Source organism: Hirundo rustica, chromosome 19 (assembly GCF_015227805.2).
Source record: "Hirundo rustica isolate bHirRus1 chromosome 19, bHirRus1.pri.v3, whole genome shotgun sequence".
Taxonomy (NCBI): Eukaryota; Metazoa; Chordata; class Aves; order Passeriformes; family Hirundinidae; genus Hirundo; species Hirundo rustica.
In genome coordinates, this window is record NC_053468.1 from 1802863 (window position 1) to 1820881 (window position 18019).

General features: G+C 45.2%; 1 protein-coding gene across 8 annotated transcripts in view; it reads right to left on the minus strand.

Moving 5' to 3' along the window:
* Nucleotides 1–4340: 4340 nt before the first annotated feature.
* The window catches only part of USP32 (ubiquitin specific peptidase 32), a 63141-nt gene continuing 49462 nt past the window's right edge, over nucleotides 4341–18019 (minus strand). For all 8 annotated transcript variants that reach the window (XM_058422986.1, XM_058422985.1, XM_058422984.1 and 5 more), the window contains exons 17-34: nucleotides 17202–17356; nucleotides 16866–16947; nucleotides 16311–16385; nucleotides 15672–15810; nucleotides 15327–15432; nucleotides 14739–14912; nucleotides 14091–14265; nucleotides 13317–13468; nucleotides 12666–12777; nucleotides 12267–12478; nucleotides 11781–11965; nucleotides 11338–11424; nucleotides 10318–10438; nucleotides 9447–9638; nucleotides 8616–8907; nucleotides 7774–8177; nucleotides 7397–7489; nucleotides 4341–6728 (exon numbers count right to left, since the gene is read on the minus strand). In XM_058422986.1, the coding sequence (XP_058278969.1) occupies nucleotides 6555–6728; nucleotides 7397–7489; nucleotides 7774–8177; nucleotides 8616–8907; nucleotides 9447–9638; nucleotides 10318–10438; nucleotides 11338–11424; nucleotides 11781–11965; nucleotides 12267–12478; nucleotides 12666–12777; nucleotides 13317–13468; nucleotides 14091–14265; nucleotides 14739–14912; nucleotides 15327–15432; nucleotides 15672–15810; nucleotides 16311–16385; nucleotides 16866–16947; nucleotides 17202–17356 (2930 nt within the window). In that variant the 3' untranslated portion in view covers nucleotides 4341–6554. The remainder of the gene's footprint in view (nucleotides 6729–7396; nucleotides 7490–7773; nucleotides 8178–8615; nucleotides 8908–9446; nucleotides 9639–10317; nucleotides 10439–11337; nucleotides 11425–11780; nucleotides 11966–12266; nucleotides 12479–12665; nucleotides 12778–13316; nucleotides 13469–14090; nucleotides 14266–14738; nucleotides 14913–15326; nucleotides 15433–15671; nucleotides 15811–16310; nucleotides 16386–16865; nucleotides 16948–17201; nucleotides 17357–18019) is intronic.

An 18019-nucleotide genomic window follows, 5' to 3' on the forward strand; every position in this document is an offset into this window, starting at 1 on the left:
GTCAGCCCTGACCTCTGCAGCTGCCCTGGGCTGAACTGGGCTGGGGCTGTGTCCTGAGCTGAGCAGGATCATCACAGCCCAGATTTAAAAGCTCTGCTCCTGCCGAGTATTCCTAAATATTGGAGCCCGCATCACACTGGGGTATGTTCATCCTGCCCCACTGCTGAGCTCTTCCTCCCTCTCTTGGAATCCCAGGCTTGGGCTGGAAGGGACATTAAACATCCTCATCCCACCCCTGCCACGGGCAGGGACACCTTCCACCATCCCAGGCTGCTCCAAACCCCATCCAGCCTGGACACTGCCGGGGATCCAGGGGCTCTGGACAAGCCCCCCACATCCTGTGCCCTCCCCAGGCACCAGGGGACAGCTGTCACCCTGTCAGGGAGCCCCTGGAGGAGGGATCTGCCTCACAATGTCCGGGCTGAGCTCTGTAATCACCCTGTTCCTTGCATTGTCTCCCTACTCCAAACATCACAGTACAAACACCATTTGTAAGGGGTTTGATTTGCTGGTGTTGGATCCTTTTTTTCTGGCCCTGCGGCAGCAGCAGCTTCCCTTTGTCGTTATCCAGCTCCCAACCAACACCCACGCTCCAGCTTTCCTGCAGCTTCTCCTCGGGAGGCCAAGGTTTATTTGTAAGGCACATAAATATCTTCCCCAACAAAATGCCGCGTTAGGTGAAGGCACAATTTCATTGCATGCAAAACACGCAGGAGATGTAACCCAAAACTCTGCTTTCTATATCGTATTTCAGCAAAATTTAAACCAGATCACCCAGATGTGCAGCAATTCCTGGACAAACTTGTGTGATGTAAAGACTGAACCAAACCTTTTCATCGACTCCAAACACAGCATATAATCCACCACTTTTCCTATTTATTTGTTGGTTTAGCTCCTTTCTTCAACCTCGGTTTATCCAAAACCTCTCAAATTCACGGTGTAAAGACAATGTAATTTGCAAGGTACTTTGAGGGGATTGGAAGCTGGAGAAGAATCAGAAAGAACTTGGGATTCAATAGTTCTGTGCAAAATAATACCTTGGGAAGGGCCCCAGGAGCTCCCTGTGCTTCCCATGTTCAGGATCAGGGAAAACCAGAGGATTTTAACCTCACACAGAGCTGAGGAACAACACTGAGAATGTTCACAGCCGTTTAGAGACAGCATTTCCAAAATCCAAAGGAAGTCATCATCACACACCACAGCTCCCTCAGCCACTTCATTTGGACTTTGCACCCAATAAAAATCTAATGCTGAAAAAAATTTCAGCAGCACTGAGATAAAAAAATATCAGAGAACAGGGAGTGCTGCATTGCCAGCTCACACAAACACTGACAAAAGCTCTGAAGCATCTGCTGCTGTTTAGTTTTTTGGGTTTTATTTTTGCAGGGGAGGGAAGTGCACGAACTCTGACCACCCAAAGCAGGTTGTGACTCACCTGGGGACATCTCTGCACTCTCACCACGCTTTAAATGCACTGCTAAAAGTTGGGTGAGGTTCAGTCATCAGGTCTGTCAGGAATGACCCTAAATATAAATAAAAGCTGTATTTTGCTGTAAGTTTTCCTCATTGGTTTTCTATGCTCACAACTCCCAGCGAAATTTAATTTCTATCAAATCTAGAAGCACCCTTAATCTATTTTCTCCTTTGTGACTCATTTTGCTGAAGGGACCTTATCAAACATTGCTTTTCATTTTCACAAACAGGAAATCTTTTACACACGATCGAGGAAGCCGGAGGCTCGTCCCAAACAAAAGGCACAATCTCCCCGGCTCCTGACAGGTTTTTATTTTCCTGAAACGATAAATCAGCAAGCATGGATGACTGCATTTTACTCACTTCTTGCTTCAATTTACTGGACCTGAGGGAAAAAGGGTAACAAAAGGTATAATTAATATAATTAATATCTACGTGGATGCTCCGGGCCGCGGGCCAGCGGCTGTGCCTGGAGCCCAGCACGTTCTCAGGACATGATCACAGCTCACAGATAAATCTGGGATGTTGTGAGATTTAGATACAGGGGAAAGCAGGGATAGAGCACCCTGTACCAGCCCAGAGAGGACAGGGAGCAGGGGGATGCACTCCGGCTGGAACGGCAGCTCCAGAACGGATCCAACACTTGGATCAGGATGGAAAACACCTTTGGATTTGGGATTTCAGGGAAGGGAAGGGACAGTGGCCACTCCTGTGGGCAGCAGGGCCCTGCAGGGCTGGTGCAGGGGGAAGAGAAGGGTTTGGCACAAGAGGTGCTGTCCCTGCTGTGTCCTTCCCCTCCCTCCCGGGAGAAGCATCAAAAGCCAGCCCAGGTTTGCAGAAGTCTCACTGACCCACCCCAAAAGCAGGACAGGTTCTTCAACACACACAAAGAAACCAGAGAAAATCCCAGCTCAGCTCATTTCCCACTGCTCCCACCTAGCAAAACGGGCTCTGCTCATTTCTGAGCCCGCCCAGTTCTGATCTGGGAAGTCAAAGGGATTCAAGAGCAGCAAACGGCTGCAGCTTGGGCAGGGATGTGGTGCCTTCATCTCTTCAATGTCCCCTGCTGCACTCCTGAACCAATAAAAGCTTTACCACTGACAGCAGCACGTACGAACATCCTCGGTAATTAGAGTTTTCCATCCTTTTAAATTCCACTTTCAATACCTCAAAGCCTTAACAGAGGAAAATTCATGTCAGGATCTACTATAGCCCATATTCTTTATATTGAAATTAAATTTTCCACATTGAAAATACCCAAGTGACTCCAATGACACCGTGGGGTGACCACACCTGGGAAGAATGACCAATGCTCTGAGAGTTGATCACCAGCAAAGCGTCACCACTCAGTGCTGCACCACCACTCCCACCCCAGCCAGAGATGGCTTCACTTCCAGAGACACACTGGGGATGCTGGTGCGTGCTAATCCTTGGATAAATACCCACCGGGCATCTTCAAGGGCCATAAAATAAGAACAATGGTTCATTTCCAGCTAAACATCACCACGGTGCTTTTGGAAACACTCGAGAACCCAGGTGATGCTGCTCCTGACATCAGCTCTGTGCAGACTTTGGTCTGGTTGCCAGCTCAACCAGATCCACTTCCTGCTTGGAGAGAAGCAGGGCTGGGAGTGCAGCAGGGCTGTGAGTGGGAGTGCAGCAGGGCTGTGAGTGGGAGTGCAGCAGGGCTGGGAGTGCGAGTGCAGCAGGGCTGGGAGTGCGAGTGCAGCAGGGCTGGGAGTGGGAGTGCAGCAGGGCTGGGAGTGGGAGTGCAGCAGGGCTGGGAGTGGGAGTGCAGCAGGGCTGGGAGTGGGAGTGCAGCAGGGCTGTGAGTGCAGCGGGGCTGTGAATGCAGAGGGGCTGTGAATGCAGCGGGGCTGAGAGTGGGAGTGCAGCAGGGCTGTGAATGCAGAGGGGCTGTGAATGCAGCGGGGCTGAGAGTGGGAGTGCAGCAGGGCTGTGAATGCAGAGGGGCTGTGAATGCAGCAGGGCTGTGAGTGTGAATGCAGCGGGGCTGTGAATGCAGCGGGGCTGTGAGTGTGAATGCAGCGGGGCTGTGAGTGCAGCGGGGCTGTGAGTGTGAATGCAGCGGGGGCTGTGAATGCAGAGGGGCTGTGAATGCAGCGGGGGCTGTGAATGCAGCGGGGGCTGTGAATGCAGCGGGGGCTGTGAGTGTGAATGCAGCGGGGGCTGTGAATGCAGAGGGGCTGTGAATGCAGCGGGGGCTGTGAATGCAGCGGGGGCTGAGAGTGCAGAGGGGCTGTGAATGCAGCGGGGGCTGTGAATGCAGCGGGGGCTGTGAATGCAGCGGGGGCTGTGAATGCAGCGGGGCTGTGAATGCAGAGGGGCTGTGAGTGTGAATGCAGCGGGGCTGTGAGTGTGAATGCAGCGGGGCTGTGAATGCAGAGGGGCTGTGAATGCAGCGGGGCTGTGAATGCAGCGGGGCTGTGAATGCAGCGGGGCTGTGAGTGCGAGTGCAGCAGGGCTGTGAATGCAGCGGGGCTGTGAGTGCAGCAGGGCTCTCCCATCCCCGGCTGCCCATCCCTGCCTGCAATCAGCAGCTACGTGGGCAAACAGCAGCAGGGACAGCTCAGCAGCAGGACTGCACATCAGGTACCTGCCCAAAGACACCAGAGCAAAACCTTCCTGTACCTGAGGGATCGCTTCGCTGCTGACAGGGATTGTTTTCAAGTAATAAGTGTTATTATCATCAACAAAATACCCGACTTACCTTTTTGTAAACAATGAAGAAGCTGCAAAGAATTGCTGGATGCACGCCCATGCTTCAAAGGCATTTAAGCTTCGTGGAAGCGGCACAGACACTTCAAAGCAGGAAAACAGTTATTAAAAATTATCTGACAAGAAGTGACACTTCATCTGCATCCACAGTATTTAATTTGTTTGAATAATATAGTTACAGATAAACAGGTTCACTCCATATACAATTACCAATACCTTTGTTTTAATACAGCTCATATTCCAGTACATCGACACTATTTTATTTACAAGGCATTTATGTACATTAACATCTTTCTAAAGTCAGTGCATTGTCAATAAGTTTTATACAATAATTTACAAAGTGAATGTCGTTAATAGTTAACTTAATAAATTTACTACTAATTCTTGAATTAATTTAATTTAAAAAATTAATTACAACCAATGTAACAAACACAGAAGATCAAATAACATTAGTAGATTGTGCTACCTGCTTAAATAAAACATTTTAAAGTAAATCAGTTGAAAATCTTTCACTTTTCATGGAGTTTGCAGAGGGAGGAGTAGACAAGTGGGTGTTGAAAAAGCCTCTAACCTAGAAATTCACAAGTCATGTTTGCTTTTCTTCAGGCTCAATGTTCAGACCACTTCAAAGATAAAAGACCATAGAGGATAAGGAGCAACACCTGACAGGTAAGACAAGACTCATTTTTGGAACAGGTTTGCTGTCCCCAAAGAGGCACAGCCTCCAAAGGCTGGGAGGGCTCTGCCTGAGCAAAGACAGCCAGACCAGCTGATACCACTTCTTAAATGGATAAACCCCAGATCCTCCTGGAAATGATAAAACTCGCTGAAGGTTTGGCATTCTCGTCAAACTCCCCAAAGTGAATCCAAACATTAATCGCAGAGAACCACGTGAGTAACAGTTTTGTTAGTGGAGGTACAAAAATCTAGAGAACTGGGAAGATGATGATGTACGACAAAATTAATAAGCTGCTTAAGCTCAGCTGAAGAACAAAAGGCCAAAAGAGTGAAAATTTTTATCTTCATTCAGATATGCAAACAATTTAACACTGAAAATGTTTAAAGAAATGCCTGCTCAAAAAAAACAACCCTCTCTTTTTTTTCCAGTCTCTGCTAAGTCACACTTTCCCTCACGCAAGAAGCCCTTGAGTTACAGAGCATGTTGCAAGGGCACGGAAAGCAAGTCTGGTTTAATTGCAAGGATTTGCATAACCTGGTGTAACAAACAAACAAAAAGGTAATTTGAAAAGGCAACCAAATTTTGAAAACAAGAAACTGAGTTAGGAAACCAATTAAAAAAAACCCCTCCATCCATGAATGCTACGACAGCTACCTGACAGCCACAGCTTCTTCCTCTGAAATACACAGTGGATATTCACAGCCGTTCGCTCCAGAGCCCTTACAACAACAACAACAGAAAAACCAAACAAACTGTGGCTCTCAACTGAATCAGATGCATTTTCAAAAGTGCAAAATTTCAAAAGCAACGCCAGTCATGAAACACAAGCTCAAGCATCTCTCCTTCCAAAAGCTGGGAACGTTTTGTGCAATGTGCACGTTTTAAGACACCGTGAGTGTAATCACAACTACTCTCTCCAACCTGAAGTTTCTTCTCGAGGCAGCTCAAAAAAGTTTGAGCCAGCACTCTTCAGGCAGAAAAGCCATTCCTGAAACATGTTGATCTGCACAGCCAACACGTGGAGAAAACACAAGTAATAATAAACCATTCAAGTGTAGAAATTAACCTCTTCTCAAATGATGATTTGGTTGTGCTCCCAACACACAGAAAGAAAGCAACTGACACACATTAGTGGTGGCAAAACCGGAAACTTCTCTTCCCCACGACGGTAATTTGTTTCCATTCGTGCACTTTTCCTTCTCTCGCCTTCCCTGTTTTGCCAATACAATGCAATAAAACTGCAGGAAAAAGGAGGTAGCAATATCATGTTGTCCAAAGACAACACTACAAATTGTTTTTCCCCGTTACCTTAAACCTAACGAGAGCCTCGGGGGGGGTGTTAGAACAGTTGGTAAACTCTACACTACTCTGTTTAGCTCTTATTTGGATGTTTAATTTAGCTCTTATTTGGTCCTAGTCGGCTTTTCTCAAACCATTGGATTTAAAGGCCAGTGGCAGTCTCGGATGTCCAACATCAGAAACGTTTCGAGCATGTAGTGAGAAAACAGAACAAAACGATACTACTGGATATTAACTGCTTAACCAGGGGGCTCTTTTTGTGCTTTCAGCTCCCAGGGGACAGCCAGGAGCTGTTCCCTGTCTCAGTCACGCCTGCCCGAGGGCACATCCCGGGGCTTCTCCCGCAGCCCGCGGCAGCTCAGGCTCACTGCAGCACGCAGTACTTCTTGTAGTCGGACTCGAAGTCCTCGTCCATGCTGCTCGTGTCTGCCATCTTCTTGCCATCGATCTTGGGCAGGAACTGGGCATAGTCCACCCCCTGCTGCTCGTAGAACAGAATGTAGGCAGAGTCCGTGTCGATCTCGTCCGGGTGCAACTCCTGACACAGGGAAAACACCCGGGAAAAGCCCATGGGATAACTGCTGCACTTCAAACACACACTACTGCCCCAAGAAGGGTATTTTTAACTGGGTGTAGCACAAGGAATCCCGTGTTCTGTCTCCCCTCTTTGTTATCTCACTCCACGAATTACTTGGGAACTCTGACAATTTTTAGAGCGATGAATGCAAATCCTTAGAAGTGTCAGAGCCGAGTTATTCACCAATTGAATACAAACTGCTGCCATCATGGAAATGCATTCCTGGCTTTCCATTCTTAGACATCTTTCCATCTTTGTATGAAATAAGCATCTTCCCTTAACTGTGGGAGCAGCTGATGAACAGATGTGACCTTGGGAAGAAAACCTCACGTACAATTTCAGTTAATAATATTAATATTTATCCGATGCAGCTTTGGAGATGCTCCTGATTTCAAACCAGCAGCTCTCCACAAATGATTGATTTAGTGGAAGGTGTCCCTGCTATAGCAGCGGGGTGGAATACGATGAACTTTAAGGTTCCTTCCAACCTAAATCATTCTGTGATTCTAAAATTTCTTTAGCTAGAATTTCCCGTTCTAAATTTCTTTAGCTCTGGGTAACCAAGGCAAAAATGATTTGAAATAATTAGAATAATGACATGAAATAATGAGGAAAAAGAAGTGCTTTACCTTGCAGCTGCTGTCGTTGTAGCAGTACCACTTGTTGTTCGGGTTTTTGGCATAAGTGACGTAATGACCCCCTCCCATAATTCCTGAATGGCACTGAGGAAAATGAAGAAAGGAAATCCTGGATCAAACATCCAATGAATGATTCCCAAGCTCATCATCTGCGAGCGAGCCACCACGACAACAGCTGGAGCTCACTTCACATACACAAGCAGAACAAACGAGCAGAGACTTAATTCGCACCCAGTTTTAGGGCGAATTGACTGCGCTGACTTTCGCTCCCCTTCCCTACAGAGGCCCGAGCTGGCAGGACCCCAGCAAAGGCCTCTGGTGACAGCAGTGTCCCCAGGAGCAGTGCTGGCACAGCAGCAGCCACCTACCGAGATTGCATATAGGTTGTAGATGGGGTTGACCCAGACGTCGTCTCTTTGGTCGTCGGCGCTGTCGTCCTCGCTGTGGTTCTCGCCCTGCCCGTTGCTCAGCGAGCTCTGCTCCCACAGGAAGCCGTTGGCCAGAGCCCCCTCGCTGTCCTGCCCGGGGTACAGCTCGCTCTGGCTGCCCCCCAAAGCCTGTCCTTTAGTCAGGGCATCCCCCTGCTCGTGCTCAGCACCGTTCTCCCTGTTTGCAGCCAGGTTCTCCTTGCTGCTGGACAGTTTGTTTTTCCCCAGCTGGGGCAGCCGCAGGCGCCCTTTGCCTCTCCCCAAAGTCCTCGGGCTGCTGTTGGGGCTGCTGTTTTTACTTGAAGGGCAGCTGGTTCCACTCTTCCTCCCCAAGGATGGAGATGCTAGGGCAGAAAGCACAGAGATTTACCAAGATGAGTACAAACACAGTCGAGATTTCTTTTTAAAGTGTTTTTTTTTTTTTTTAAATAATCAAACATTAAACCCCACTGTTCCACTGCAGCTCATGAGTAATGTACAGAAATAAAACCCCATCTTTGTACACACACACCCATGCACCTAAAAACTGAAATTTAATTCTTTCATGCAGGAGCACATCCCTCACTCTAATTCCAGCCCACTTCCACAAGTACCAATATCTGCTGTCACTGAGCAGCTTCTTAAATTTTCTTTCATTTTTATGCTAAATTGTCGCTAAGAAACATTTCCAAATGTAGTGCTTTGGCAAGAAAACCCTCCCAAACATCAAAGTTTCGTACATAATAACATTTCTCCCCTCCAAACACCAGCACTGAGCGGAATTCTCCCCAGTCACTCCCTACCTTTGACATTATTGAGGACAGCAGTGTTTAGGGAGGATGGACTCCTGTTCAGCGTGTCCCCTTCTCCAGCTGTGCCAGTCACCTGCACATCTGTTCTCCTGGTGTCCCCTTGGCCAGCCCGTGCTTCAGGAAAGCTCTCGACCTGCAGGGTGAGCTGCTTCCTTTGGAAATGACTCGGATCCCTTTGTACCAAAAAGGCACTTGGGTCAAAATTTTCTCTGGGAAACTTAACGATTTTCTGGGATTTTATCCAGCGGCCGTTAACGAACTGAAATCTTTTCAGGTGAATGATCTGAGGGGAAACGTGGGAGAAAATTATTAAAGGGGGGCAATGACATCCTAGTGAGTAATTTCACCGTTTAAAGAGAGTTTTTCCCAAAACATACGCATTTTATTCTATGCTAGTAAAAATAATGCTCTGTGTCCCAATCTGGATTTTGTGTCGAGCCGGTAAAATACTAAACTAACATTTTCATGTGGAAATGATGGCAAAGGTTGCTTCAGTTCAGTGATCAGCACTGTCTGTTTTGAATTAGCTGCAAAGTATGAAAAATAAGAACTGCAGGTGTTCCACAACCAGAGAGGAGATGGTGTCACCACCTGAGCATGAGCTGACACTGAGCACAAACCACCACCACTTCCTGCAAGGCAGCAGCCAAAAACATTCTAAAGGATTTGAGGTTTGCTTTATTTGCCTGCAAACTCAGTCAGTGCCCCCACCCGAGAGTGTGAACAAAGCAAATCATCTTATCCACAGCAAGGCTGCTTGGCAGATTTGGGAACATTTGCTTTGGGTTTGCTGCTGAGGAGGAAAATGACACAAGATCCTACCAAAATAGGGGGAAGCCTCCAAAGATCCAGTTTTTTGGTGGCCAGACAGTGGGTCTTGCACTTGGAGCAGTAGTACATCTCATCCTCCCCCAGCTCCTCCTCGCTGGTGAAGGCTCGCAGACAACTGTCCAGGTTGATGGGCTCTGCCTGCGCTCGGCGGCTCTGCTCAACACTCTCATGCTCTTCCACGATCTGAAGGGAGAGAAAACTGTCTCTGACTCGGAAATGTAACACACACTGCTCAGAGGAGAGCTCTCCTCACAGTATCACACTAATAACTCCGCTGGCTTGGTCAGAATTAAAGATAAAAACGAGATGTGGTAAGTTTTAGCAGGAATTTTGTTTCAGTTATGAAGAGGCAGAAAAAAATAATTCACTGGTCTTATACTTGGGCTCTGCTTAGAAATTATCCATAAAGCACAACGTTATAGATAAAACTCACAAATTGGAACAGTTATTCCAGATTAACCCAGCTACAGGCTTACCTTCAGATGTGTTTTTTGGCTTAATGAGGAAATAGGTTTACTCACATGCATAACTGTTTATACTTAGAGAAATTTTATCAAATTAAGATATTTTGTAATGTATTATGTAATATTTTATTATATATCTTGACTAGCTTAAAAGCAATCCACAACAGACAGCAAATGCACTGCTGTGGTTCTTTAAAAGCTTCCCTTCCACACCATTAGAGCACGTAAGAGATCTAACATCAAGACATCGATTTATCCAGAATACACTGCCCCAACGACTGCTGCCTTCGGTTTGACAGAAAACAGACAAAAGCAGCATCAAAGAAACAAAAAGGGCTGTGGTGGGTGGTGTTTCAGAGGCGCTAACAGAGAGCCACGGGGTGCTGCTGGTATTTTACCCGTTCCTGCGAGGTCTGGTAGCGCAGGTGCAGCGCCGTGGGGTCCCAGTCCACGGCAATGTAGGCATTGCCCACACAAGCCCTGTCCTCTGTGCACTCAATCTTACAGCCACGGCAGAACCTGAAACAAAAAGGTTGGGGGTGGTCAGTGAAGTGTCCAAGCACTTCTACATTAATTCACTTCTGCTCCTTGGTTTGTATCACCTGCACCCTCCAAGCTCCAGGGCTCGCCTTCGGCGTGAGACGTTTTTATGCAGCAATGCTCAGAGTGATTTGTGTTTTTATTGCAAAACTTTACCAGAGTGAGAAGTGGAAGCAGCTGGGTGAGCTCCACCATCTGCTGCACAGGATCCAGTGGAAGGTGTTGGAATGGGATGATCTTTAAGGTCCCTTCCATTCCATTATGGTCCAGTGCTGACCAAACACAGCTACAACACCAAAATCTCCACTGCTCTGCCTCCACAAGTCATTTTCATCGTGATAACTAATCCTAAGAGCTACAAAACACTTCCTAAAAAATTAGTTTATGGCCTGAATACCTTCCAGAAGGGTCTGGAATTTTCGTTAGCAAGTCTTTGTTTATTCCAAGCATCCTTCCAGGGTGAATTTCTTATTGCCCATTTTAGATCTTACCCTTCAAATGGCAAGGAACTCACAGGGGCAGATGAATTACATCTGAAAATCTGGGTTTGTGCGAATCTCCCCAAACCATGCAAGTCTGTGGACATCCAAGACTGCACACAGACACAGAGTAATGTAAGAGGTTAACAGCTTTCTGGATAATCTCATTTCTGTCTCCTAATTTAAAGTTTCTGTGGCAGCAGAACTTTCAGCTCTGCAAGTCATAAAAGCTGTGCTGCAGCGCAAGTCTGCCTGGAGAGAATTCTGGTGAAATTACATTCCAGATTCTTATTGTCTGATATTACCTCTGAAGTCTGAAATGTACCACAGACCCATTACCATAAATTACCTTTCTGCTGAAGTGATTCCCTGCTGTAAATGGAAAAAAGGACAATTTACCTGTACCACGGACACCAAGCACAAGAATTTCCATCCTTCTGAACTACCCTGAGGGTGAAGGGGTACTGATACCCCATGCTGTCATCACTGAAATAGAGGAGAACACAACATCAAACAGCAGCACTCTCACTGCTATTACCTCCCTTCACTGGGCTCGTTATGATTACTTAAAGAAAAACCCTCAAAATGATAATTTTGGTCACAATTTACTATTAAAAGCTGCCTTTCCATGGCTGAAATTTGTCAGCTATAAATAATTATCCGTCACTGGATAAGAAGGATGCCAACATTTAAGTGCAGCTACATTTAACTGCACTAAAAAGGATTTAATTTTAATTACTGCCATTATTACGAGAAATCAAATGAACACAATTTCAAATCTTGCACGGAAGGGTAAGGCAGTGTATTCTAACCCGGCTCCACGGCTGAGGTGCCCAACTCACCAGTCCTGTGCATGGTTACTGGCTTCCTGAGGAGGGAGGGGGCTGGCCAGCCTGGAAACCTGGATCCACACAGCATCATAGAGGTCCCTTTTCCGCGTGTGCACCGTGCACGGAACAATCAACGGCATTCCAAAGAGACTGGGCCGATTCTTCTGGGATGAGAGAAAATACAGCTCTGTCCTCATCTGCGGGAAGAAAACGGAGGAGTCAGATGTGAACGTTGCATTAACTCACAGTACAAAAATCACCCGGATTGCTGCCCTTGTGGCCTTGGCAATTAGGATTAATCACTAATTGTATTAAAAACCACACTAATTCCAATATTAAATACTGTAAGTTTTGATCACTGACTTGAAAAACGCTGATATTTTATGATATTACGGCGAGGTTATCAAACACAAACGCGTACAATTATCATGCGGATGCAGGAAAAAGAAACAACTAAACCTTTGCTTTTTAGAACTTTTCCTTTCCAAGGCCACTGACCATTTTCCTGTGCACTGCAATGATGTAGCCGGTGCAGGGGCTGTCGCACAGCGAGGGCACGTGGCCGTTGAGCGCCCAGCTGGGCGGGCCGCGCTCCGTCGCACATGGCACCACGGTGTTTGGCATCCCGTTGGGAATGAGGCTTGGCTTGGGGACGTCCCCGTTCGGCAGGATGCTGGGGGCTCCGTTGGCTGCCGGCCCAGCTGAGATCTCTGCAGGCAGACAACTCAATCAGCAATCACTGGCAACCACAGCTGAGCTCGGCGTTTTGGTCCTTTCCGTTCCCCGAGCGCACCCCGCGCTTGGCCCTTCCTTAATCCTGGCTTTACGGTCGAGCTCGGTCCTGGGCTTCTCACCGCCGCAGTTTAAGCGAGCAGGAAAAGCAGAGTTTGCTCTCACCTGTCTGCACGGGGCTGGAGGCTGACGTGGGGGAGCCCGGGACGGGGATCTCGAACGCGCACAGGAAGCCGCTCACGGACAGCCGCACCTTCTGGTTGTCCTGAGGGAAGTTCTTCAGGAGAGAGGGAAAGAAGCTCAGGCACTTGGATTCCTAAAAACTGTCTTTATCAGCTCCTCTCTCCCTCCCATCTGCCTCCTCACACCCTTCCAGAAGAATAAAGGAGCCCAAGCCCCCTGCAGGAGTTACCAGTGGCTCTCTAAACACACCAAGAACATCTCATTTCAAGCACTTTTAATCTGCAGCAAAAAAAAATCCACCTGGAATTATCCATACACACTATAAACCAGTCATTACTTATGGTCCTGATGTCTTGGCAGTGTTTAAACCCACCACAGCACCTTAACTTGAGATTTATTACCTCAAGAGGAGTTTTTTTCCTAAAAATATCATTAGCAATCAATTTTAATTATTTACAGCAAGTCAAATTACTGTTTGAGAATGAAATAAAAGTTCATATAGAGAGATAGCTAACTTTTAGTTAAATTATTTCACAGCCCTTGTAAGCAAAGCTTAAATGTTAAAAATAACAAAGAAGTAACAAAAGCACCCAAAGCACGTGGCAGCAATAATTCATCTTTTTTTGTTTTTACCTTTATATTGGAGCTGTGCACCTCTGCAAGCAAAATCTGCTCTGGTTTGAGGCCACAGAGTTCACTCAGCTGTTTTTTCAAGCCCGTGTACTTCTCATCCATGTTCAATCTCAGCCCATATCGAACAGGAGTGGTACCATCTAATTTAATTACTGGAAAGGGGAAAGGAAACACCCTGCTCAGCAACCCAGGCAACTTTTAATGACAATAATACATTACAGCTCCCTACTTACTGGAAATTATTTTTTTCCCCAACCTGAATGGATGATTTATTTTATTTTCCCAGTCAATTTTCAAGGTCTGCAGGCGATGTCAATGTCAGAGAATCTCTTGCTGCATAGGCAGTAGAAAATGGTCTCAAAATTTGTTTCACTTTTTTACATCTTTCCTTTTGCCTCTTTTCCAGCAATCCCCACTCCTTCAGAGCACAGTTCATGCCCCATGTTGTGTTCTCCCCCCAGCCCCTGTTTTTCCTCTGGGCAGATTTAGGACAACCTCCACAAGAGAGGAAACAGAAGGGAAGTTCTCAAAATCTCAATTTTAAAAAGGTTTTGTATTAAATCCTTCAATCAAGACTAAAATTGGGCCATCCTTTTCTGTTTCTAAAAATTTTATCTTGGTTTGACTGTGCTCCAATGCAAATTCTTGCACTCTGTTATATTAAAATGACTATTAGTCTTAACAAGTATTAATACAAACATCAAACTTTGATGTTTTGTAGCTGATCCACTTATACAGATTTTATTTTAGGAACGACACATTTACACCACTCACCTGTAATTTCTAGGTGCATGTAGCTGTCCATTGGCAAAGGCAAGGATAAAAAATTAAAAGGGTCAAACCTAACACTTATATGCCCACAGGTTTTACATTTCACTTGTGACTTCAGCTGCCCATGAAATAAATCTACAACAATGGATCTGTTTCTTCTCAGATGGTTTTCCCAGGCCTGAAATGAAGCACAAAACAAATATAATACAAAGTTAGAAACTGGAGACTACTTCATTGGTCTCCAAAGTTTCCCTGGCCTGTGGGAGTCAAACTATTTCCAAAAAAGTTATTTCCTAATTTCCAAAAAATAGGAAGTTACAGCACAATTAAAGTTCTCAACACCATAATCAAGGTATGACGCCATTTAAAACATTTCCGAGGGGATCATCAGACATCTTGAAATATTTTGATACTCCCTAATTTTGAGTTGTTCAAAATTGTTGCGAAGTATCATCTTGATAATTTTATCACAACAATTAAATTAATTTTCAGCTCAAAAGCTGAAATTATCTCTGTAAATCACAGCTCTGACAGGATCCAAAAGGTGCTGCAGTCACAAAAGTGTTGCCACAGGCAGCCTCAACAATATCTCAGCTCAGTACTGTAAGGAAAAGAAAAAACACCCCAAAAGCCAAAGATTTGAAGCCCCACCTCAGCTGCCACTTCCCAGTCTGGCCGACCGTCGCTGTCCTTCAGCTCCACATATGGCTTATCATGAACTCTGTTCAAATCCTCGTGAAGCCCATCCAGAAGAAAAGCCAGGAGCTCCTGTGAGTCTTGCTGTTGAAAGCCATTAAACCTTGGAGCATATTTTGCTATTGTCCACTATTTAAAAAAAAAAAAAAAAAAACCAAACAAAAAAGCAGAAACTTATTTAATGTAATGTAAAAAATGTTAAAATAAATCAAAATATTGTCAATGAGACACGTGCTGTCAATGAACACAAATTCAACTGCCAAGAGCTGAAGGGAGCCCCTTTGCTTTCGGAACAAAAGCTCATTTACAGGGAAATGCATCATCTTTTGGACCTAAAAGGGGCTGTAAAAGCCACTTCTTACAGCACAACCTGCATCACATCATGCAACTCCTTTGGCCTTAAAATCACAAACTCCACCAGGTGTGATCAACACTGCTCCTTCCAGGGGAGACTCTGAGTCTCCAGATTGCTCCAGTACAGGTAACACCAGGAAAAAGTGCACTGAATTTCTGCTTTTCCAAGAAATCCTTGTTCTAACTCACCCTCAGCTTTAAGGGGGCTATGTTCTTCTGGGTGCCGCTCCACAGCTCCTGGACCAAATCCCCATAGCACTTGGCCATGTGTCCTTTCATTCCTATGGGGTTTGTCCTGGAAATCACAAAGGAACAAACACCAGGTTACCCTTTAAGCACAGCTCAAGCCTGGAGATGAAGGAGGAAGCAGAAACAAGAGTTGGTATTTCCACGCCTCTAACGCAGTATCTGCTGCAGAGCTGCTAACACTGAATTTCAACCACTCCTTTACACTGAATGTCAGCTTGCAGGAGCAGACAGCCCTGAATAAATGTTCCAGCACCCCAAAAGCCCCTGCTGTCCCCCAGGAATTACCTGTTCAGCTCGTAGAGGTGCCTCCCTGAGATGAAGTAACGTGTCAGGGGCTGGGTGTTGCTGACACACTGGATGCTGGAGTTCATGAAGCACGTGTTCCCCAGATTGCTCAGGCCTGTGGCACCCTTCTCAGTAGGAACTGAGGAAAAAAAACCCCAAAAACCATCATTTCAGTAGTTGTGCAGATGAGAAAATTCTGAATGTAGTAGCAGCATCTTCTCGCAGTAACCAATTTAATTGGAGCCAATGATGACATTGCAGGGATGCAGCAGATGTTTAAAATATCTGCTCTCTCAAGCCTGCCTCACAGAAATTGAGGTATTTTGTTGGTCTGATCCATCACAGACAGCAGTGAAACCCATACAGAATATTTACAGGTAATTATGGTACTGAAAATTCTGGGTTCACTTGTTAAAATCTTGATTATTCCTTGCTTTAACAAAATCCAAGGTGATAAACAAAAGATCCCACGCTCCCACATCTCCAGCACTGACGTTAATAAAAAGGCCAAGCAAAGCAGCATAAAAGGCCTCACCCAATGTTAACAGGACTCGTGTTCAAAAGAATTGTTTCAACATTTCAACTGTTTTCTTGGATTCCTCTTCTCATCGTAATCCAGATACTCTGTGAAAGACTCACCTTTGTGTCTGTCTATTTTACTGCTGTTTGCTATAAAAGACATCTCCTCTGGCCAGCTCATGTCTTTGTTTCGAACTAGAAAAGGACATGAAAAGGGGTTTTTAAAAATTGTTACTTACTCCAGAGAGCTTACACAGCTGAAGAGGTTTAATTAAAATTTTCTAATATTTGGGATTAGAAATGTGCTTACTTCTAGCTATTATTTTTGCTAGTTTCCATTTCAATGTTTCTAATCATTACTGGAACTCATTCTAACACTGGCATCCCTCCAAGCACACCAGTAACATCTTTAGGAAGCAGCCTTGGGATTGCTTTTGCTGTTGAATAGCAAATTTTTCAGTGCTTATTCTAATTCTCAGTAAAGATCCACCAGGTCTGAACAAATCAGTTCATGAGCCACCACCATGACTCTGTGCTGTTGAGAGATCCAAATGTATTTCAAAATAGGGACAAAATACAGGGAAACTTTCCTGAATTAGCTCTGCCATCACCTCCCCATAGGTACACTCAGTAAATCTCTATTTTTAGAGGTATAGTCAATTATACTTTTTATACCTTCTATTACTAAATGCTGCTCATCTTGGATTTTAAGGTATTCCAGTCTGTGATCTTCATCATCCAGCAAAGTGAGATAGTTCTGCAGGAGAAAAACAAAACAAAACAAAACCACATCATAGAATTAGAGTTCTACATGTCCAACCCTCTGAGGTGAAATCCTTTCACCTCAACTGGAAATGAAAGCACAAAAAACTCGGAAAAATAAACAGCAAGAGCTTTTAGCTGTAAAGGATCTTCATGGCCACAGTGCATGTGTAAATAGATTCTGGAAAGGAATAAAGCACAGAATCCATATTAAAATAAATAAAAAGGAAGGAGAAGGAGCAGGGTTACCTCGCTGTTGTAGAGCCAGAGGCGCATGTCCTCCTCCTTTATCCGTAACCGCTGCGACAGGTACTCGTGGATCTCTTTGATGGTTTGCATCCGACTGAAGCAGCCAGTGTAAGCCAGGACCCTTTTTAAAGGAGCATTTGGGGAAGGGACATTCCCTGCATCCAGTGAGAGAAAGGATTTACCCAGAGGTCACAGCGAGAATTATCCACTGGATATTCCCTCTGCAAAAAATGTTATACACTTGCAGTGTTCGTGTTCACGAGTTCGGTGGAAACCCAGTTGTTACTGACCCTTTGGGACAACAAATTTGCTGTCACAAAGCAGATAAAATACCTCCCTTCTTAGCAAAACCTATTAGAAAATTGCCTTTCTGAGATTCTCATAGGAAATGATAAAATCAGTGGAGTTTTACATGTTTTCACCATTCTTTTTGTCTCTTAAAAGACACAGTATGAGAGGCAAAGGGGATTTTCAAAATAAAGAACTTCAAAATTTCATAAGGATTTCCCTTTTGAGAGAATCCTGTAAGTAAAATCAAGTAAAAAAACCCCAGTTTGACTACTTTTGGGAGTAGCATGGCTTTGCTTCAGCTCTTCTATGGGGCTGAATGCTCATTTGTGCACATGAAATCAGCCTGGCAGCTCTCAACAGATATACTATTAATAACTAAATTTCTTAAAAACAAAATTCCTCAAAACATTCTGTGAAAACACCTGGGATTGCCACCAGAATTTCTCAACAAGCTCACGTTTGCAACAACAAACTAATTGGTCAAGATTTTTGCTCCTTCTAATGGGAGCTCATCTTTAAATAAAACA